At 41.2% G+C, this 23,401-nt stretch overlaps 1 protein-coding gene across 1 annotated transcript in view; it reads left to right on the forward strand.

Annotated features, from left to right (window-relative positions):
• Positions 1-23,401, forward strand: part of LOC138491328 (metalloproteinase inhibitor 1-like) — a 163,961-nt gene that overhangs the window by 40,717 nt on the left and 99,843 nt on the right. Inside the window, exons 2-3 of the mRNA XM_069617787.1 lie at positions 9,826-9,984; positions 20,517-20,614. Coding sequence (XP_069473888.1) covers positions 9,861-9,984; positions 20,517-20,614 — 222 coding nt within the window. The 5' untranslated portion in view covers positions 9,826-9,860. The remainder of the gene's footprint in view (positions 1-9,825; positions 9,985-20,516; positions 20,615-23,401) is intronic.

Genomic DNA, 23,401 nt, shown 5'->3' on the forward strand with positions numbered 1-23,401 from the left:
GGATACTGCGTGAGGATCACTGTGGATTATGATGACATCATCGTGCTGTAGTGCCACTTGGGTAACAATATTTCAAAATATGGACTAGTATTTTATTGAAAAAATAGACTAAGGAAGTTAATAGGAAAACATTGGGAAAAGGTTTGCAGAAAAAATAATGGAGTGTTAAGGAACATTTTAACAATTTATGCATTGTCATTCTTTCTTGGTTCATAGATTTCGATTACATTTCATAACAACAAATATAATTTCCAGAAGATTGATAAAAGAAGTGATCATTTCTTTTGAGAACGTACATATGACATTTTCAGAAAGATAAAAATGATTTTTCTTTTAGACATATGGAAACTTCTCATTATGGTTGTGCAAATATATGTATTGATTTGTGAGAGTTCTAATAATACCAAGTTAAAGTTTTCACTTCATAAAACAGTGAATGCAGAATCCTGGGTTATGCATGCACATAGTCCTACATTTATAGCTCATAGATAGTAAATGATGTTCCTGGTTCACACCACAGGAATAACTGAGTCCAGGCTGTCAATCCAAAAGGCTTTCATTTGTTCAAGACATTGTGCAATTTCAAAGTTCTCTCTTCCTGCTTCTATTATCTCCAGAATGTGAACTTTCCTCCTTGGTACAGCAAAGGATTAATGACATTGTAATAATATGCCTGGGGGAGGGTCTTCACAATAACATTGTTATAGCTGAGGTTTGAGCAATAAGAGCATTATATTGGTCATATTTCATGGCTTCTTGGGATTTATCATTGATCCTGCCCTTGGTAAAATCTGACATATCAAATGTGGTGACTTGGAAAATCGGATCTTCGTCATCTTGGAGTGATCATATTTTTATATCCAGATGTTTTGTTCCTAATAGTTTTGGGCGCGGTACTGATTTCACTAGCTCGGGAGAACACACCATCATCTCCTTTCACCTCATATTCCCTCATTTACTGTCTTTCTTCATAAATACACACTCAATATGGACTTATTGTCACTACATGCTGGAGGAAAAAAAGTGAAGTGGAATTTTAGTCGTATAAATAATGTAATAATGCTCAATACATTGAGATGTGCTGTAATGGTAAATCTAATCATGGTTTTAGTGTAGGTGCTGATGCTTACAGAGAGAATGCCTAAAACATTTTATCTACGGACATTTGGAAAGGCATAAAATATATTCCCCATGTGTTCAAAGGATTGTGGTAGCAAAAAGATGAAAGTGGGTTACTATCAAATACTTGAAGACCCTATATGGCTCTAATTTGGGAAGAAGAAGGCTCTCCAAACATATATAAATCTTATAAAGAGACTAAAGGCTGTATTGTATGCTCTTCTTACTAAAGGGACGAAAGCCATCTAGATTCTGGGAATTTACAAATAAGTGACACAGTAATCAACAGCAGTTCCATATTAACATTAGGCCACAATCGCTTTTGGTAGAATACTAGAGCAACATATTCGCTAAGATTAATAAATATCCTATCATCCAACCATTGGGAAGTAGACTACATATTGATTTGACAGAGTTTGTCTCTACTGACAAGAACTATGTGGTGAATAAAAGAAAATAAAAGCATAAAAAAACACAGGTCCAAATAATCTGGCCTCAATGACATTAAAACATGATCCAGAACTTTGGTCTTCCATATTATATAGAATTTGTATGGAAATTGTTGGAACCCAGAAATGTCCGCCTTCATGGCATTTCTAGTATATCATTCCGATTTATAAAAAGGGAGACTGAATGGACCCATCAAATTACAGGCCAAGTGCGATTTTGAATGCATCTAGCTACATATTTGCTGCTTTATTACTTGAGGAAGTCAACCAATCACTATCAAATTTTAATATACTCACTATATTTCATGTAGGGTTTCATAAAAGATTGGAACTTCCCAAATTGGGTCCATTCTTGTCCACATGTATTCAACAACTAGGCACTATACAGCTCTACGCATATACATCGCAAGCATGGACATGACAAGAGTTTTTGATAGAGTACTCCAAGAGTATTTGTGAGCAAAACTTAGAACTTCGGGCATCTGGATGGTGGGTGACACTAAACTGCAGAGAGTATCTTCTTGTAAATATATGGGTTTCACCATATAACACATTTCTTCCCGAAATCTATCCAGGCAAATTTAAGAACAAGGATGTCTCCCCTCTCTGCCCAACTGAAATGCTTTTATCTAAATTAATGCAAATTTTACATCCTCACAGCATTAAAAATGTATTCAGCTAAATGGTTCTAGCTTTAATATTTGGCATAGAAGTGGTTTGTTTTCACATGGGACATTTTTTAAACATCATGGAAGGCATGATGTGAAAAAGGGTCCTCAGATTGGCATCAGCTATTCTGAAATATCACTTGGAAGAAGCTATCTTATATGTTAAGATATATGTTCCCTCCTTGTCTAGCTTATTTGAGGATTTCAAAAGGATCCTAGATGAAAACAAAGTAGACTCTCTCTATAATTGTATCAGTTCACAAGACTCACTGTTGTCTTAGATGGGCACAGGTGTACATGAATTGGCTCTAAATTCCACAAATAGTATTAAGAAACCTTATTACATAGATTGGTGCTTAAATACTGATAAAGTCAATTTGTATCTGTATGATTCGGAATTTTCTAAATGTATTAGGAAAAAGTGAATGTTATCAAAATGCATTCATTTGTTTCCATGGTATAAAATGACAAGCTGGTAGATTAGATTTAAAGTGAACCAACTACCAACCCTTGATTGTTTGTGTAGTAGATTGAGTATTACTAAAGATAAAATAATGTGCAGATGGTGTGGTGATGAAAACAAACTCGAGTCATTAAAGCATCTTATAATATATTGTAACAAGGCCTTTGGTCAGAGATCCTGCCACTTTAGTAAATGTTTATATTTACCTTTTTCTGGTGCAGGTGAGGTCTTGCAGGCTAGAATGGTGCAGGGAGAAAATGTATCCCTGATATTAGTACTTGAATCTTAATATGTATGTTTACCTGATGTTTGTCTTGATGCTTAGTGACCATTACTGTATCTTTAATTCTATATTTAAAAGATACTTTGACAGATGTTTTCATTAATTTAGTGATGCTCAGAATTGTATTATAATGCCTATTCTATGGGGTATGTGAGCAGTGCTTTGGATTTTACACTGTGGGATGTTTTACCCATGCAACCGAGCCCTACCACAAAAACTGTGCATTACTGGCATTGAAAACATCATGATGGCCAGAACTCCCCAGAAAATGCACAGGGAAAACATGAAGAATAGGCTGCCGCCCATTTTTGCCTATGTTGTGAGCACAGGAGGGCACTGCCTAAAACCACCATTGGGCTACACACACAGTAGCCTGAAACCATTGGGAATGGCAACGTTGATTGCCAAAAGCAACCCAGAGCTGTTCGGAATTCAGTTTCTTGATGTCAAAAAGTTGCTAAAATCATGGGGGTGCAGTACCAGCTTTGTCCACAAACCGGCGCTAGCAGTCTAAACTCTGACAGGAGAACTGCTACTTCAGAAGCTAATCAGCCTCCTGAGACAGCTGGAAACTTCAAAGGCCCACTGGTTAATTAAAACTCTTAACCACCTGCTGTTCCCAGAGACAATCTGATTGCATTAACAGGCCAAGAGTCTGGGAAACCTTCTCACCTCAGAGACCCACACAACAGCCTAGGAAATCACAGGTCTCTGTTAATCAAATGCAGAGTGTCCCCCTGGTCTGTTGACCTCAGCCTGCTGGACCCAACACAATATACTCTTGCAATTGAATGGGGTATGTTGATTTTCAGTGTGGACTGTAAACAGAGCCCTGCCAGGAAGGAGAGACATGTGTTTCCTGACTTACCCAGTTTCTGGGGTGGGCTCAGACACTTTTGTAGAATCATATTGCAGCAAATATATGTTTAAGTTAAATGCTTCTAAAATATTGTATTAAGCTTACAAAAATGTGCAATTTGGAGATCCTTAATCTAAGAAATGTACCCACAATTCAAGACTTGATTCAGCTTTGTACCAATTTCTGAGGCAAAACCCCGCCATTTAGTGATATTACAGCACTGGGTTTATGCTAGAGACCTAGTAAATTAATGGAATATGGGTAGAAAGGCGGTGTACATGTGTGCCATTTTTGGTAAACGTCCGATATTGGTAAATCAACTAAACATGAAAATAAGTTGCCATTTGTGAATGCAAGCCCTCAGGAAGATCAGAGTTGGGCCAGAATGTACCTTAAGTCAGCTGTAATATGTACATGTAATGTCAAACAACTGTGTAAAGGTGTGTTCTTCAATATATCATAAATGGCTGACACACTATCCTTTCTCAAATCAGGGACCAAAGAATCCTTTGGCCTATCAAATCTTGAGATGGTGGGGCATGCAGAATTAGCCGACCCACCCACTTTCTAAACACATAAAAGGAACATTGAAACCCAGGTAGAGACATCCAATTTCCATTTCCTTGCGGAGCACGCTGACAGATGACTTCACATCCAGAACATAGAACTTAACTCCAGATAGACTACAGAACTCTGAACCAAGAAGGCCTACTGCAAGCTAAAGTATTCTCAGCTGGCCTTGCAAGTTTGCAAACTGATTACCCCAGATCTCCAAGGGGCACATCAGAATAGAACAGCCGGTCTGCGCTGTTTGATTCTTGCCTAGAACCCTGTGCCAGAAATCTCCAGAACCAGAGAGCTGTATTCAGAATCCACTTTATACAGACCAGCAGAACCAGAGATCTGTGCAGTGCCAAGAACTTTTACAAGAATCAGAGACCAGATGCTATGAGCAGAACCGCCAGAAGTCCAGTCCAACCTGTTGACCCGATCCGTGACGAAGTCGCATTCCTGTCCAAAATCTAGTGTGAGTACTCAGCTAGGATCGTGCCAGAACTAATCCCTTAGTTTAAAATAATCTAATTCAAACTATTTTGACCTATTTAGAACTGCCTCATAGGAATCGTGTGTGTCTTTCCGTCACGCGTAGCCACGAACATATCTGCGCACGGACCGACATCTTCCGCGGTGAGCCGTCCCTCCCCGACTTGATATTTTCAAAGCGGCGAAGATTCCAGAGCATGACAATAGCTTCTTGCTTTTCGTGGGAAGTATAAATTCTCTCCTTCCAACCATACGGATATTCGTGGGGACCCCTATAACTAGGTGGGATTCCCTGGCACGATACAACCAGTTACCTAGACATCGACACATTAACCCTTAAGTGTCTGTCCAGCCCTGATGAATGTGGCCCTTGTGCCACTGAAACCGGTAGGCTTCAAATATCAGGAAGAGTCCCAGACGAGTAAAACAATGAATTCAAAACCCGCCTGGGCCTCCTGATTCAGGACTCCCCATCAAAAAGATGGGAATCATTTAATAACCTCTAACCTGGATTCTGAAAACTAACCATGAGAAAGATCAGAACAGAAGAGGAATACGGGAGATTCAATAGAAATATGTTGATCTGTACCTCCTTTTTATATCCTGTGGATAGAGAAATCAAATAAAATTACTATTTTTTAATCTATGAAGCAGCCTTTTTTGAAGTAATCCCAAGTACCTCTCTAGAGGGCGAAGTAAAAACAAAAATTAAAATATTTTGTGAAACTATCCCCACAGAATTAATCAACCTGAGTTCTCTATTGTGTGAATGTCTTTCTGTCAATTCACAGCTGCAAGCTGTCATCTGTCATTTTGAGTTTTACTTTAAAATTTCAAATCCGAAAAACTACCTTTACTAAATCGTCAGTATCTCCGAAACCGGAGCAGGTTTTAACTGTCATCTTAAAGATAAGAATCTAAGCTTTCCAACAAGCCTAAAACCGACTTGCTACTCCTTATAGTGCCTCCGTAATCGCGCCCGACGCACTCGGAAAATTTGCCGCAATTTGACATTTTGCTTCTTTTTAGCCACGTGTAAAAATATTTGTCTTTTCTTGCATCCCTGAAATCCGTTTCCAACCTAATAATCCCTCATTAATCATTGTAGCACAGACCTGAACTCATTCCCAGTATCTATCACCTACCCTGAACCTCCTATAGGGAATTAAAAGCAATTTTAGCACATTTCTCACATCATTGTCATCACATTCAAAGCATTTTGGGCCTGTGTTTAAAACTTCTACCTGTTTTCCTCTAAGCTTGCTAGGGGGGAACTCAATTATATTTGATTGCATTCCTGAGAACTGTGTGCTTTCCTTCCATGTCTTTACATTGCGGGGGGGGGGGGGGTGTTGAATTGCTACCAGGGGGAAAAGTGATTACATTGTTTTGGTTGAAATCATATCAAGTTTATTTTCTGTACTGCATTTCATTCATCATTGCATTGTCTTTGGAGCCATATGAGCATTCTCAGCTACTTTATCCTCTCTATATCAACTTTTAAGCCATTAAAAAGAGTGTACCACTATAACATTATCCATTGTTGATCAACATCATATTCTCAAGTGTGATATCAAATATTAATTTATTATAAAAGTGCGATATATAAATATATTGTTTAATTCTCAAATAAACCTTTTAAATTTGCAAAACAAACTTAGTTCTTGGCTCAGTGGGGTCAGAGGGATTCTAAGAGAGGGGTGTTATATAAGGGTTGTCATCCAGAGTACACGAACTGGACATAAAAATATATAAATAAGGGCTTCCCTTCAGCAATCCCAGACAAGGCACTGACTTAGTGGGACTGCTTGATTGGAGTCTTTAACAACACAGACGTTTCATGTACAAAAATTGGACTACATGGATTTGGCTCTAAAATTTAAAATGTTATACTTTGAATGTCAGACAAATTTCATACTTTGTATCTGGCACAATTATGAATAGATTAATTCATTAATTGCACCCTTTTATAATATTGGCATGTTTTGAAACATGCTTTATATTATTTTAGACAAATTACCAATGTTTTGCTTTTAGAAATTATATGTACTTTGATATGTATTATTTTTGTTTATATTAAGATTGATGAACTCCTTTTCATTTTTTCACTTTTTTCTTTGTTCTTATATAATTGTATATATTTTTGGGATTTGTGAAAGGTTTATCTTTTAAAACCATGAACCAATTATAAAAAATGATCTGTGAATGTTGATGATTGTTTTCAATGAAGTGACATGCCACTGAAGATTTGAAACTCAGTGTCATTATGATGCAGCAATGCTAATGATATGATAGGTTATTTATAACGCGCTTAATGCCCAGAGGTTTCTAAGCACGGACCCCAGGATCGAACCTGTGTTGCTCCATGTCGTCTTACTTTGAAGGAGAGCGCGTTGCCCCTGAGCTATCCTCCCGAGACCTCTATGCGTTTCTTTTGGATTGTCCAACATAGTAAAGTCCACACTGGCATCTTACATGGTAGACAATGTTAAAAATGTCAGATGTCACAACATCTTTGAGGAAAATCTTCTCGCCCAAGAATGGGTGATCTACAATGTTGCCCTTTACTATGCTATTAAAGTGTAGACAAGGAAAGGTGACAGTTCTTTTGGGCGTCCCTTTGGTGTTATGTCTCTCTGTGTGTACTAATACATATTTTAAATTCCTGCTTCTTGCATAGGAAATACTACAATCTCCCTGAATAATGTACTTAATGTATTATCATCTGAGGAAATATTCCAATTGATTTTTAATGACTTCTTTAATTTGTGACTTAGTGTGGAATAGTTGGATAAATACACTAAATGAGGTTACTGTACTTTTGATGCATGTAATGACTCTTGTCTAGTTTTGTGATGTAACTTGTTGCATATTAAATATAGTTCCTCTTCTTTATAGCATCATTGTAAAAATGGAATTGACATCTCATCTAACTGTATTGAACTGTCTGTTTTATCTGTGACAATCAGTTTGACTCTCAGAACCTGGCTATATGGTATGCTCCTAGGAGCGCTGGAAGGGCGAAAGCTTAATCTACGTAACTGATTTTGAAAAAATATGAAGTGCTCTTACTTAGCATAGGTAGCCAGATTCTGCTCAGATGTATGAGCAACAGCCCGGATCACAGTCTAACATGGTTGGTTTAAATTTATTTCGCACTCTGGTAAAGATATATAACTACCATTGACCCATTTGCTCAGGTGTTTAACTTGTTTAAGCATAGATGTTTTGAAATAGCTGACAAAATATTGAAAACCATGCCTTTAGAATAAAATCATGAGAAAACAGGGAGCAGGTAGTCATTCAAGGCTCAAATCAGGAGATGTAGTAAAAACACTTAAGTGGGTATGTCTCTTTGCAGCGTACGTCACACATTCTAGGGCCTACCCAGCAAAATGAAGTCAGCAAAATGCATTATGCTCAGGCCCACAGTGTTTGATGTTCTCACCGTACCTTCCCTATAGGATGCCCTTAATATATGCATTCATGGCTTCCTGAAGTGTGTCTGGGGCTGAACTCATATTGGCTGGGGAGAGACCAGTCCATAGGGGCCAGTGAGGGATAGCTAAACTAAGAAGAAAACTGCCAATGTACATCAGATCTGATGTGGTTCATTGCTAGCAATGAGGCCTTCAGGAAGAACCTTCCCTCTGATATATTCAAGCTTAATTGCTCCATGGAGCTCTGTCCTAAACAAATGTGTATGTAAATGAAAAATGTCATCCTAATCCATAAAATTGCTCTGAGTTTTCCTCTGTTGTCTCTAAAATAGTAGCTTTTGTAAAAAATGCTTTCTGCATATTCTGCTGACAAATTGACACACCTCTCACCTGGCATATCCAGAGAAAATCTTATAAGTTATTTGGAAAAATGTAAAACCTGCAACTAAGCAGCTGCTGTGAACTCTGGGACAATATGAGGGGAACTCAACTCGGATGAACAGAAATGACAAGGGTATACAGGGAAGTAATTACACTGTGACACACAAGGAATGAGTAACACACAATACAAGATAATACATTATCTTTACTAGGATCAAGGTGTTCCAGTACCCTTTTAAAAGAAGTGCACTGAATGTACACATCTGTATTCATTTTGTTTGTCATTTTTATTATGTTTACTGCTGCTCTAATTGTAATACTTGTGTACTGATAATGTCTATATTATAATTTTCATGACACTTTGGTGGTCAAAGGATGTCTTTCACTGTCTTATAATATGAGAAGTATCAAATACAATTCCTATAAGACTGATTTTTTGATTAATAGTTCATTTTGAGGTCAATATGTATAGGTTGCAATAACATGCCATACCCGAACAAAATCTGATGTGTCACAACCCTATGACAAGGGCCTTGACTGGCAGTGATTTACTTCCTGGTATTCCCTTGTCAATTCTGTTCATTCGAGTTACCTTCCTTTTGTCCCAGAGTAAACTACATATACCAACATGCCACCAACAACCTACCCTTGAAATATGTCATCTTTTAGTGCCCGTTGGCCACAAGCTGTAACTAACTTTTGAAATAGTACGCCCATATGTGTTGAATGCGTATCCATGTTTCATGTGGGCACATCCACGTCATGGCAGAGGTCTGACAAAATAGTCATCTTCAATGTCTATGCTATATATTCTGGTTAATGTGATATAAATGACATTCTGTTTTGTATGTTTTTTCCTTAGTTAAAAAAAATGTATGTTTTTATGTAGAAATATTATTTCCAAAATATAGAGCGAGTATGTTTAGGGTTTTGTCTGAACACTGTCTTAATAAACCCACCTCCTATCCCGGCCACTTCTATCTTTATATATTCAGTGAAGGCCAGAATTGGAAGTCTGTGTAGGACACTTCATGATGTAACATGGACATGGGGAAACCCTGATGCAATCAATGCGTTCAGAAGCAATCAATAATTGCATTTTTCTCCTGTATGGATTAGGATTGGAGTGCTTCCCCTTCACCTCCAGTAAGAACATGGGTGCCAGCTCTCTGCTGTGTTTTGCAGTTATCCTGCTGTCCCTGGCAGCCAACTGCCCCAGTGAGGGTTGCAGCTGTTTCGAGAAGCACCTACAGACCGCATTCTGCAAATCTGATGTCGGTGAGTCTTCCATCAACCTTGCTCGCAGCTGCAGTCTGGCACATTATTTAGGGAGGAACAAAACAGTGACATTTAATTTTGCCATTTTAAGATGTTTACATCGTTAATGACATTTTATGACACTTTGGACTTCATTGATTAAGTGAATGACCATACATATTAGTAGAACTTTATTATCTCCCATTTTTAAACTACCATGTAAATAACAGTAGGAATCAAATGGGAGTTTTACGCTTTTATCGTTGCACTGAAACACAAATCTAATTTAACTTGCTGAACCTTAACTGAGGCTGATCGGATTATCTTTAGATATGGATCATCAAATTAGTAAATTCCCAACATGAGCCACACATTTGCATTCTGTTCTGTGTGAATTCTTGGCATCTGCATTTACAATAGACACATGGGGGACCTGCAACAGAACGAGAAAGACTGCAATTGGTATTTTGTAGGAAATCCATGGGTCCTTGCTCTACTCTAGAAGGATCTCGCCTGTCCTGCAGTTGATACTTAGGCTTGTATGTAGATACAAGTCTGTGGTTTTACCAGATCTCCAATGTGTGATGGTTTACAAGGTCAAACCTGCACTGCCTCTCTAGAATGTGTGACATGATTGTTAGGGAGTTTTACAAAAGTCCACCAAAGGTATGACTTGAGAAGACTCACACTTGGGACACAGGGCTGCAACTCTTAGTATAGGCCTGAACTACACAAGTTTTGTTGGTAGAAATGGCTGAGCATCCAGGCTTGTTTTAGGAGCTTGAATGGCTTTAGGGCGGTACAATGAACTTAGAGTATACACATAGACCAAAGAAACACTGACACACTAATAGTTATATAAAAGGAATGGTTTATTTTATATATTCAGTAAGGGGAAGGTGATTCTTCAGAAAGGTAAGTACTATACCACACAATGAGTAATTTAGAATAACCAATGCAATAGTTACAGCAAGTACAATACTTTTGGAATTCTGAAAATGTCATTATGCAATTGAACAGGTGTGTGAAATACTTTTGTAGTAACTGTTTCAGGTAAAATGAAGGTAACAAGACCAACATAAAGTAGGTAAATGCTTTTCAATAATTCCACAGAGGTCTTAGGCTTTAGGAGTCCATCCCTATCTAGTTATGAGATTCGAGGTCAAACAGACAAGGCACACGCTGTACAAAATACACAAGTTCCAGAGGATGTCTTCAGTAGCCAGTAAGTAACACTTTTTGTTTGTGAAAAGGTTTGGGGACTTCAAAGAAGGCTCCCTGAAGTAACACAGGAATTAGGCTTGGGTGCACATGGATGGGCGAACTCCCAAACACACAAATCAGTACTCCAGCAATAAGAGCAGCAAAACAACTCTTGGTAAATTCTACCAAGAGTCTCACAGTACCTTAGAAAATAAGAAGATGATGCAACACAATGCCCCCAAAGTGCAGCAGCAGCAGACCGGTCACTCAAATCTTGGTCAGGCAGACAAAAGAAGAGACACTCAAGTGGATCTTGTAGCTGCAGTCGAGTGAACGGGTTCCATGCAAAGGGTTTGTCATGGTTCTATGATTGTGGTGCCCTTTTCAAAGTATCATGGAAGAACAGTTACTGCACAGTTGATTCATCTCGCTTTTTCTCGGTCCAGTACTCTGGTGAGGGGATTTAATGGAGTGGATTCTTGCCTCTGGAAGTCCAAAAGGAGTCCACCAAATTTTTGTTTGGGATAATTCAATCTTCGGAAGATGATGCACTGCATGATGGCCACAGGTCCCAGGGTATTGGTGGTTTGCACCTGTGAAGGTCACAGATCGTCGTCGGATGGCTCAAAATGAAGGTTGTCCTGAAACTAATTGGTCCCACTATTCTAGGGGAGAGAGTTATCCTTTTCAGGGCTCTCCTGATGCTTAGAAGAAGGGGTTGGAGAGCAGTGATTACACAGATGGCATTGAACCATGCCTCTTATGGAGGAACCCAGCCAATCAGCACCCATGCACCCATCAAACTGTGGGTGGTGGTGGTCCTTTCAGGACTTCCAGCCTCTGAGTTGGAACTGGTTCCAGGCAGGCACTGCAGAAGACAAAGAACAGCAGAGTTTCTGAGTCCTCCCCTGTTCCCTGTGCTCACAGACACATTGGCGCCTTGCTGGGCTTCAAAAAGAGATGCTGCCGAAGACAAAAGCAATCCAAGACCTCCCACACCCTGCACAACATAAGAAGAACCATGAAATAACACACAATCTTGAATTGGTAAAAAAGAACACAGTCAACAGTTTGGGTCAGTGGTAGCCCTTCTGTGCACTATATCACCTGGGAGTACAGCTTGGGAGTAAACATTGCACAAACGTAGATGGAATAAAACCACTGCCACGAGCCATTCAGATTAGCTTGTCTCTGTACCCAACAAGTTACAGGAGCACTGAGAAAGGGGCTGCAGTGTATCCCCTCAGCACACCACATAAGATGGGTGTACTGATCTCACAATATAATAAGATAGGAAGGAAATGAATATCCAAAGCTGTATGCTGTAAAAGACAAAGACAGATACCACACAACTTGGAGGAATTTATTTCTCCAAGAAAAGGAAATAAAAGGAAATAAAAAAGGATCCCACGGATAGGGTAAAATAATGAGTGACTGTGGCGAAAGGTTCACAGTCACTCAGCGGAACAGATGAAAAATCCAGTAGTCCAACAAAAAGTGCTTGGGGACTCACATGCAAAGGGGATTTCACATACAAATGCCTCAGAGAGAAGTGCTCTTGTGGTGGTAATTTACATTCACATAAATCACCCACCCGACAGACTATGATATTGTGGGACATCTCATTACGAGTTTGTGAATGCAGGAAACCTAGTGCTAAAATGACAATACTGGATTTTTGCCCGCACTGCCAAATTCTTAGTTTGAGGGTAATGTGAGGCAGAAACCTCCAGCATATCTGGAGTCTATCCTCCCCTTTACCTGCAAAGGCCAGGGAATCACCATGAGCTGACTTAACACCCATGATAATGCTTCCCATTGGACACCTATGGACTCCATGGATGAGGACTAGCACTACCTTACTGGCACTCATAATCTGGCAGCAAATCTGCCAGGCAAAGAGGCCTGTAATTTACCATGTACACCACTGTCTTTTGAATTAACTTTGGGAGTGACTCTCTTATACATGTGCTATCCTGGCCATGCAGCAAACAAGCATGTCCAAACAAAGGGCGTGTGTTGCAGAGCAAAACATGCCACACAATCGCCAACTCTAGATTCTGCAGATCATGCAGTTAACCGTGTTATACTTTTCTACAAGACTTTTATACAAAGACAAACGTGTGGTTTTGTTTAAATGTCCATTGCGAGATCCTCACCATAGAAAAGAATTAAACATGCTATAAGAGTACATGTTTTGTCCAGCCCTGTACTTGAACTTGAACTAAACCTAGACGGTTCCATTTATCTTCAAATTCTTCATGGGGTAGACTCAGGAGAATAACGTTCCAGTTGCAGTTCTAATTACAAGATTCTGTATTACGTAAACTGACAGCCCGAGTCATTTGCCCAGGAAGACCAATTCCAAGCACAGGAAGTACGGAATGACTTATCGATATCACAGTAAGGCAAACCTCCAAAAGCCATTAGGTTTGACTTGCTTTTGTCAAAGTGGCTCAGAGTCTCTTTTAGGGAGGTTACCTGTGGGCAGTTTATGCACCTTACTGTTTGAAATATTCAAAAGAAATCAATCAACTCTGAATTATTGTGGATTTGAATGAATCTGGTTTAAGAGATATACTTTTCTGTTGAGCAATCAACGATTTATTTGAAAAATGCAAGAAGAGTTCCAAGGAGTGTCGGGCTAGCTTCCTAAAGAATCAGTGGGCAGAGCAAGATTAATTTGCAGTTGACAGCCTGTGTTCTGTCTAGCCTAGAACATTAGTGGCCCTCACCAGAATGTGGGAAGCCCAGGCCCCAATGTCTTTTGGAAGGGGAACAGTTAAGAAGTTGTTTTTCAAAGCAGTCCAGTCATGAACCCATGCAGAGCTACAAGAAGCCTGAAAGACATACATCTACATTTTCTGTGCCAAACCAACAGGTCCTCTGATGCCGGGATTTTCTCATTAGTCAGCAAGGTCTCAAGAGTTCTCGAGCTAGGAGAGTTATTAGGAGACACCTTTGCATCCTGCTGAGACCGGAGCATCACTCTTCGGTTGAAATCGTTGACATACACCCTGAGGCCATTTTTCTTCAATCCTTTTGTATGATGATCAATGCCTCTCCTTCTAGAATATTCGACTTCTGAAGCTCAAATAAAGCCTACAACCATCTCCTGAAGGAAAGCAAAGATCTCCAACAAAACATCTGAGACTAAGATAACCTTATTTAAAGGGCCAACACACTTCCAAAGACCAGCTAGCTGCACCCTTACACAGCGTTACCTTTGCACTAGGGTCTCAACATTTCTTTGGTTCTCATATCGGTATTGATCCCTAAAGGTAATGGTGTCTTTGGCTTTACTCAGACCCCCACCAAAATAGTTTCAAATGGTTTATATTCTGTGTGTCCTGTTTTTATTCCTGCGTGTATCTCTAAACAATTAGCGTTGTTTAGTAATAACAATCTACCATTTTGATAATTCCTCCATCTGGACATTGGGCCCCAATACGGGTCCGGTGGTAACCCTGCTGGTGCTATCGGCCGGTTGCTGCCGGACCCGTAAAAAATTACCGGAGCCTAACTTCCCGATACGACCGGGCTATTCCAAGTCCGGCGGCCGGGAAGTCAGGCGCTAGCAATTTCATTAGTCCCCATTTCCAAAGAGTCTCATAGGACTCTATGGAAATGGGGACACAGGAGCACCTGCACTGTTGATAACGGTGCCGGTGATCCTGTGAAAACTCTGTGGGTGGGTAGGTGCCATTCCGCCCGGTAGAGTTGTATTGTGCCGGTCCGGAAACAACAGTGCCGGTAAGATTACTGGCACCATTGTTTCCGGAGCGGCACACTTATCATGAGGCCCAATATCTTATTTAGTACTTAGCAGTCACGATTGCTCTTGGGCAGTTCCTCTTTCTTTAACAAATTATTTGAGAGTTTTGCCTGATGTTGGGCATATCTAACAAAGATAGGAAATCCTAGGATTACTTTTTAAGAATCATTTACTCCTACTTAATGAACCCAGTGGGTCTATGTGCACGTGAAGCTCAGATGTAGGGCGCTTGCATATAACCACTGTGTTTCATGTTCTACCAGATAGATTGTAATATTGCAGGCAGGGCTTGTGGAAGACCAGGTACAGGACTACTCCTTCACTTTGCTATTAAGTAAATAACTAAAGTACAGAGATAACAGCGCCTCTAAAACGTTGCACACATTTGTATTGGATTTAAAATCCTTGTCAGAACTCTGTTGCCCGAGCACAGTTCGGGGAGACAGGTCTGTTCAATGGTGCCAGGCAGAGTCAGGCTGACATAGAGGCCAGTTTCCAAGCTTTTGAAGAAGATTGTGCTGCCCTACTAGCTGACCCTGCAGCAAGGGAGGCAGGTGGGAGGAGGTAAACCAGTAAGCTGTATGGGACAAGAAAACTTGCCACTTGTTAAACATTTACAATAATGAGTCTGCATTTGCTTTTATTTAAAAACTGCACAGACAATATAGAATGAATAATAGATTGAATATGGTAACACATAACATTCACTTATAAAATTTAAAAAATCAGTACAAAAAGTAAGATTAGTTCGGAATTCATCAGTTATTTTAGGTTCATCTTCATATACTGTAGGAAATACACTAAAAGTGTCAAGTTCATACCAATCAATCGTACAACTGTAGCAACCCAGTACACTGAAAAAGTAAGATGCAGAAGGGAATAGTCCCCTATTATGGGTTCACCTTCACACCGTCCCCTAACCGTGACTCACAAAATGCCCCTATTGTTATAACTGCTAAAGCCTGGGATTTAGAAATTGGGTTTAAAAGGCTGAACAAGTAGCTCATAACACCGAAGTGGAAGACCCAAGGAGACATAATATATGTCTTCACCTACCATAGGGAATACTCATAACAGATGTTTTGCCACCTCTAGATGTTGATGGCAAGTTTCATGCAGGCCCCAACGACTTCCAATATACTTCACTAGTTAAAGTGAAATATCACAATAATTCATCTTTTGGAATTTTAGGTACAACGGCAGGACATTGTTGCATGTTTACACCCTCAGCAAGATTAGTAACATGATCCCGAGCAACGATGTTGGCGCATTACATAATATAAACACTTATAAAATACTCTTCTTTTAGTGTTCCTTCAAATCTTGCTACCTCCAAGCCTTTATCGAGGGCCTCCAGTACCATATCTCCTAGGTCTGGGGGCATCAGTGCTGCAGAAGAAGTGACCCTACGATATTTAGCCAAAAGAGGAAGGAATAATGGAAGCAGCTGATCTGAAATTCAAGCTCAAGGTAAAGAAGACAAAGAGTGCCCAGAATGTTACCTTTTTAGACCCTAAAGGCATGCCCTAGTGTTTATCATCTCAAAAAGTAAGGGAGGTATAGTAAACAGTGAGGCTAGCTCCATATTCCAATGGACAACCACAATATCTAAGTTATTGGGAATTACATAAGTAGTCACACCACTAACTTTGTTGGGGGATGCATCACATACATGAGGAACATGGGAAGGCAGTACGGATTAGCAGACCTCCTACCCAGGCTACACATGCCAACTCAGCTCTCTGCTCAAACTTCTCATATCACTCTAAAAAGTGTGCAGTGCACATACTTAACATAACACAGTTGGAAGTGGTTCCAATTAGCTTGTCAGCTGTAGCACCATGCCAAAGCTTCTCAATGTACAAACAGTGAAAAGAGGCAAAGTGATGACATTTCAAAACCCTCTCACCATTAGCAATGATAAATGCTTGCCTAACATTTCTCAAGCACTTGTCAAACAGTCTAAATAAAAGTTCCCAAACAGTGATAATCCTTTCGTTTCTACAAGCAGTTATTGTGTTCCCCTAGGCTTTTCGTGCACTATTTAGAAAATGTGCCCTAACTGCTTATTAAGCAAATGTCCCTTTGTTGTGCCTCCCTTACCCCGGATCAGTAAGTGCCTAACCACAGCATTTGTAAGCAGTTTGCTTATTTGGTCAATGCTTCAGGCATGCCTTTCATGTTGACTAGGGTAATGCCCAGCAGGAGCAGAGAAGATCTCAAGAAACCCTTTCAAGTAAAAAAGGCAATCATGGGAACATTTGTTAACACTAAAGAGCAATACCTTCAATGCTTTAGGGCCACCACACATTTGTTAACACTAAATAGCAATACCTACAATGCTTTAGGGCCACCACACATTTGTTAACACTAAATAGCAATACCTACAATGCTTTAGGGCCACCACACATTTGTTAACACTAAATAGCAATACCTACAATGCTTTAGGAGCACCACAACAAGCTTCATGCTCACAAGTATATATCATACCGCCAACCCCAACACACACAGACACACACCCCAGACACACACACTCACCCCCGCCATCAACCAGACCAGCAGCCCCACCAGCATACCAGCGCTGGGTGTGAACCGAAGTTGGGCTCTCCCCTCTGCATATACAGATACCGCATAACACAGTGTGGGAAACAACCTAAAAACTAGAAAGAAAGATAAGAGCACACATAAATCACGTATTTCTGGCTTGCACCTATCTCAGCAGTTGAACCCGCCTCTTTCTCTTATCCACTAACTCGCCCAAGCTTCCTGCTTCCCTTACAGAATCTCGTGACAAGAAGCAGTCACATGCCAAAAGTTGCACATTATAAGATCACCTTATATGACATGTTATTTCATTACAGAAATATTTGAGAACCAATCCTGGATGCATCTTTCTGATTGGATAAGTGAGTTCAGGCAGGAGTATACAAGTATACATCATGCCTATACCACCAGATTCTCCTATGAACTGTATGGGCTGCCACCCTCCACATAGGGTCCGGCTGCTTGTCTGTGCCACCTACACTGACTCTTTAGATTACTTGCTGTCGCCACTCCTCAATACAGGGCCGGCCATCATGCCTATGCCACTGGATTTGACCATATGCATCATATGTGCTGCCGCGCTCGACATAGGGTCAGGCTGCCTGTCTGTGCCACCTCCGCTGACTCTTGCATTACATGCTGCTGCCACCCTTCAAAATGGGGCTGGCCATCATGTTTATGCCACCAGACTTGACTTTGTGCATTGTATGTGCCGCCGCACTACAAGATGGGGTTAGGCAACATGTATGTATATCTGCTCCTCACAACCAAAGTAAGCCTTATCAACAGCGGCACGATGCCCGAGGGTAGTTGTGCGCTTTACAAATGCAAATAAATAAATAAAGTTTAGGGCCTGATTCATGGAATTATTTGCGTGGGAATTAGCGTGCTAAACTGCTGCAAACCCGCGTTTGTCGATTCATCGAACCGACTGCACAGGTCTTTCTGGGGACTTGCATGGAGTTTGCGCCGGTCTGGGAAGTCTTTGCGAACCGCGTAGCGCCTTGTGCGAGACACCATGCAGTGCCTGGGCGTGGCTTGCACAGAGGAATGGGAAGGGGGAAGAACACGTAAAAATGTGGGTGAGGGAATCTGTCGCATGCCCACATTTGCGCCAATCGACATGCATTCATGGAAAAACCCACACAGCCTTTTGACATAGGAATGGCCACTCAAATCCCTTCATCACTATGCCACCCAAAGTCAGCTGTGAGTACACTTGCGCAAATAATTTGCAGCACACAGGTGGGTTTGCATGTCAGATTTGTATGCAACCGGGGTTCCAATCTAACTTAGAGGTGCTCATAAGCAGTGTAGCGGTGTGCATGAACACCGCTACAGTTAGACCAAGTTATGATTTTTCATACGCATGTTGTTGGGGTGCTGGCAACAATTACAGGGGACCCTGCACAGGGTGCTCAATATGCAGGCCTGCTTGCGGGGGCCCCCACGCACTGTTTGAAGGGTGCGTGTGTTCACCCCCAGGGAACGTGCAAAGGTTGCTGTTTTGGCTGTTTATGATTTGTGTGTGGGTGTGTCGGGGTGTTCAGGCCGCGACTTGCGAATACGATTACTTTGTGCCATAATTTCCATGAATATGCGGGCATTAATTTTTTATTCTGCGCGCGCACTTTTTATTCTGTGTGCAGGCTCCTTCTCGGCACACAGCACTTGTGGGATTTCTAAGCACATTTCCATGAATTGGCCCCTTAGTCTTTATTCCAGTTGCAACGGTTCAGTTACTCATGCTCTATAGAGACAGGACACAACCAACTGCCAACTTCACACATTGCCAGCTCATCCCCAACTGACTTACACATGGAACATTAATTCAAATTACGTTTTCAACATTTTCCTAGCTGCTTATGCACACTGGAGTCTTACATTTCATCTCTGACCCATGATAGCCAGCTGCACAGGCAAGACAGGGCCAACACGCCACCTTTGTTTCATAAATCACACACCCAAATATATGTACTCACAAGCACACCCACAAAACACTGCCTGCGGCTCACAACATATGGGCAGTGAGGACACAGGCTCGCAGCCTGAAAAGACCATGCAAATTCACAAACTACATGGATATCATTCACATCACGAACATGTGACTGCATAAACAGCCCACAGCCCATAGATAGGGGAGAAGGAGCTCTGGAAACTGATGAGGCAACGCAGAGCCTGGATGTTCCATGCATATCGTTAGCGCAATGCAATCACAAGACCAAACATGCATCTACACCATCAATGATACTTCAAACAACGCACACTGTGGGCACACAAAAAAGGTATGTGTTCAGCTACAAAGCGGTCCACACTCTCGACTGTGATGTCAACTCAGGAGGACAGACCTCCAGTTGCAATGGGGTGAAACACCCGGCAAACACACGCTAACACTCAAGGCGATCCAGCCAATAAAAGGCCAGGTGGCTATAAGACTAATACACAATGAAGCACAATGCCGGACCACATTTTCAAAGAAGGCTCGTTACACACAACATCACACTCCAATGACTAAAGCGTCAAATAGATGCACAGCCACATGTCCACACATGCAGCAACACTAAGTCCACACATAGGCAAGCATCTACTCTGACACCTTGTGATAAGTGTGCTATCTCTGTGCCCGTTCCACCGAACTGCCAACAAGCACACACTGGATGATCAGAACTTATTCCAGTGTGTCCTATGAACAATGGCTGCAGTCACGTACCTGATAATTAATTAGTTGTGTGGCTGAAGTGCATTTAAACTGATGGATGTTATTTTTTACGACCAAAAGGTGTTAATGTATTGTCGATTTGCCAGTGGATAAGATAAACGAATGCCATTCATGCTAAACCTAACTGGCTGAGTACCAGTCACCAGCCAATGATCAGTGCGTAACTCTGGACAATCAGCCATTTATTGTAAAAGCGATGAGATATTTGCATTTTTATTTGCTCCTTCAGAAGCATGCATCCTTGGGTAGTTTGTTCTGTGGTTATTTTACTTAATGTGCTTTCATTTTCTTTCGCCGTCTGTTTTTTCACAGTTGTGAAAGTCAAGTTTCTAAGCGCTCCCACAAGGGATCGAGTGACTTCCACGATCGAAGATTATCGCTGGATCCGTTTTGGGATTAAGACACTTCAGGTACTGAGAGAGTGGCTTTATTTTTTAATAAAAACTTTGCTTTCTGCAGATGTTACATCATTTTGCAATATCCCTTGTGGCCGGGGCAAGTGTGGGTAGACATAGACAAGCACAGAAATAGGCAAGCGGCACTGTGACATCCCCAAGCAAAGAAAGCCAAAACATGTGTTTCCTTCCACTAACTTTGCTGTGTCTCTTACCCGTCTGCGCTGTGTCCCCTTCATCCTGAGCTGGTAGATTATCCAGGGGTTGCATTGTAGGGGAGATGGAGGAAGGTAGGGGAGTGAAGGATGATAAATACATGAGGGGTGGACCAAACTAACCCTAACGGTAACAGAAAGTTGTCAAACCCATTAAGCTTATCTAACACTCTTCAAGGGCATCAACATTGACGCCAGGGAATGAACAGCCCACATAAAGCCGGTGTTCATGTATTTTATTCACACATTTTGAGTTGAAGTAAAAGGGCTAGGGCTTGGTATGAGTGCACCAGCTTTTCCGTAGGTCCAAATAATCCGAAAACCTACATTTAAGTACGACGAAATCCCAGAATATTATCAGTGAATGCAGAGTCATAGAACTATCATTGACAGAATGCACAGCTAAAGTCTTCAAAGTGCTCCAAGAGCTATACTTACATTTATATACCAAAAAACCCAAAACTAAGGGCTTCAGCAGTTAGCCTAACCACAAATAGAAAATACAGCATGCACCATTTAGGAAACAAAAGGTAAAGTTGCCGGCTAATGCCCAGAGCTGCTGTGACCCCGGAACAACTCTTGAAGGTGGATCCTGCATGCCCTCAGGACGTTTGGGTTGGAGAATAATTAATGGCGGGGCCAGTGCTCAGCCTATGCATCCATAGGTCCTGCTTGCCATTCCTTTGGGAGCTATTGGATCAGTGGATGAGTAGTTGAATGACAGCACCATGCTACCACTGACTTGTCGGGAGGTAGATCACGACAATTTGTGCTGAGGTGAGCACTAGAGTGGGGCACCAGCAACTTCCTCCTCTCCAAGGCTTAGGGGGATGTGATTATCTTGCTACAGGACCCAGACAAAACCCCTGATGTGCTGTCTCTCTCACGGCTTGCTCCAAGGCATTCCAAAGCCGGGCCTCCAAATGCAGAAAAAAACTAGTGCTGTTGGCAGGGACTAGGTACGAGGTAAAATGGTCATCACTTCCCATATCCGCTGAATTTCAAAGGTTTTGTTGTGTTAAATATGATCACCTTAGCTCTCTCTTAACTAAAGTACATTTTAAGGTTTTTGCTTTGCTATAATTTCTTTGGGGCCGACTACCCATGGCCTTCTGCCGTGTCCACTGCATATGTTGCTCAAATACATTTAATCAGGGCCAACTTGCCATGGCCTTTTGCCATGGCCAGAGTTCACGGCCTCGACCTTATGCTGTGGCCACTGTGCATGTTACACCAATAATTTGTTCCCTAAAACCCTTTGCCTCCAGCCTAGTAGATGTCATCTCTGCAGGTGTAAAACTATTTTTGTTCCACTCCCTATTCACACGATAATTGAAGATATCCTTTCCGATTCAGGCAGTAATGTAGCAGTGCGCCAATTGCCGTTATAATTGAAAAAAGAACGCTTGAAAATTAAAACATCTTTCCGTCTTCACAGGCACTCACCATGTTTCCCCCTCCTCTTTCCTTGGTCCCCCAACTTTCTCTATTGCCTTTTTCCTTCTTGACCCTCTTCTATTGCCCTTCATCACTCTTCTGTTCGTGTGACACAGTTTATTTTCTCGATTGCGTCTTGCAGCATTGTCGTGGTAATCTCGCAAGACCCCCCCCAATTCCCCAAATAAAGTGAAAACTAAAAAGTCATCTCTGTCCTCACAGGCACTCATCATGTGTCCCCTTCGTCTTTTCTTGGTCGGCCCACACCCCCCAATTGCTGATGATATATGGCATTTATAACGTGCCTACACACATGTGTTTCAAGTGCTTCTTCCCCACCTGTCCCTCTCTCATTACACCATCACTCTTCGGTTTGCGTGATGCAGATTCTTTTCCGATCGCACTTTGTGACATTGCCACAGTAATCTCGTGAGATTCCCCCGGTAGAGCGAAAATGTTCTGCCCGTAATTGGCACCGCAGAACACCCCCAACTCCACAACTTTACATGGTGTCCTCTTACCCCTCCCAAATCCCTAGCCTGATGTGATTGTATCTTGTTCCTCCTCCAAATAGCATTCTGAGCACTTTTTATTTTCAGCTTCCCCTGATTATATCGCAGAAATTGCTTGCATCAAGCATCGTGGGAGAAAGATAAAAGTTTTTTGGGAGCAAGGGGCACCCCCTTCTCAGTCATATATTTTTAAACTACTGGACGGATTTACCTAAACCAGCAAAGGAAATTGATGCAGCGCTTTCGCCCAAGATATTGCTTATTTGGTACAAATCCATCCAGCCATTTTCATGGTACAGGTGTTCGATCAGCTTTTTACCTATGGGGAAAATGAATGGGACTATGCCGAAAAAGACTGTTTTTGTGTTTTCTTAATAACATTTTCATCTTTTCACCCATATTTGTAGTTATGGTTTGCTTTCCTTTAGAAAAAGCAGTTTTTGGGTGGCTTATTACTTTGGCACCATTTGAATAATCTGCATGAAACTCTGCAAAAAAAATAAAGAACCACATTTTTGAAAAGTTTGGTGTAATTTCGTTAAGAGGGGGCACAGTTACAGGGAGGGCTGCAAAACCTTTGAAATCCAGATCAACTTGAATGGGAAAAAAGTGTCCTTGCTGCTGCAGCACAAACCGCT

The sequence above is a fragment of the Ambystoma mexicanum genome, chromosome 10 (genome assembly GCF_040938575.1).
Source record: "Ambystoma mexicanum isolate Mex_15411 chromosome 10, UKY_AmexF1_1, whole genome shotgun sequence".
Taxonomy (NCBI): domain Eukaryota; kingdom Metazoa; phylum Chordata; class Amphibia; order Caudata; family Ambystomatidae; genus Ambystoma; species Ambystoma mexicanum.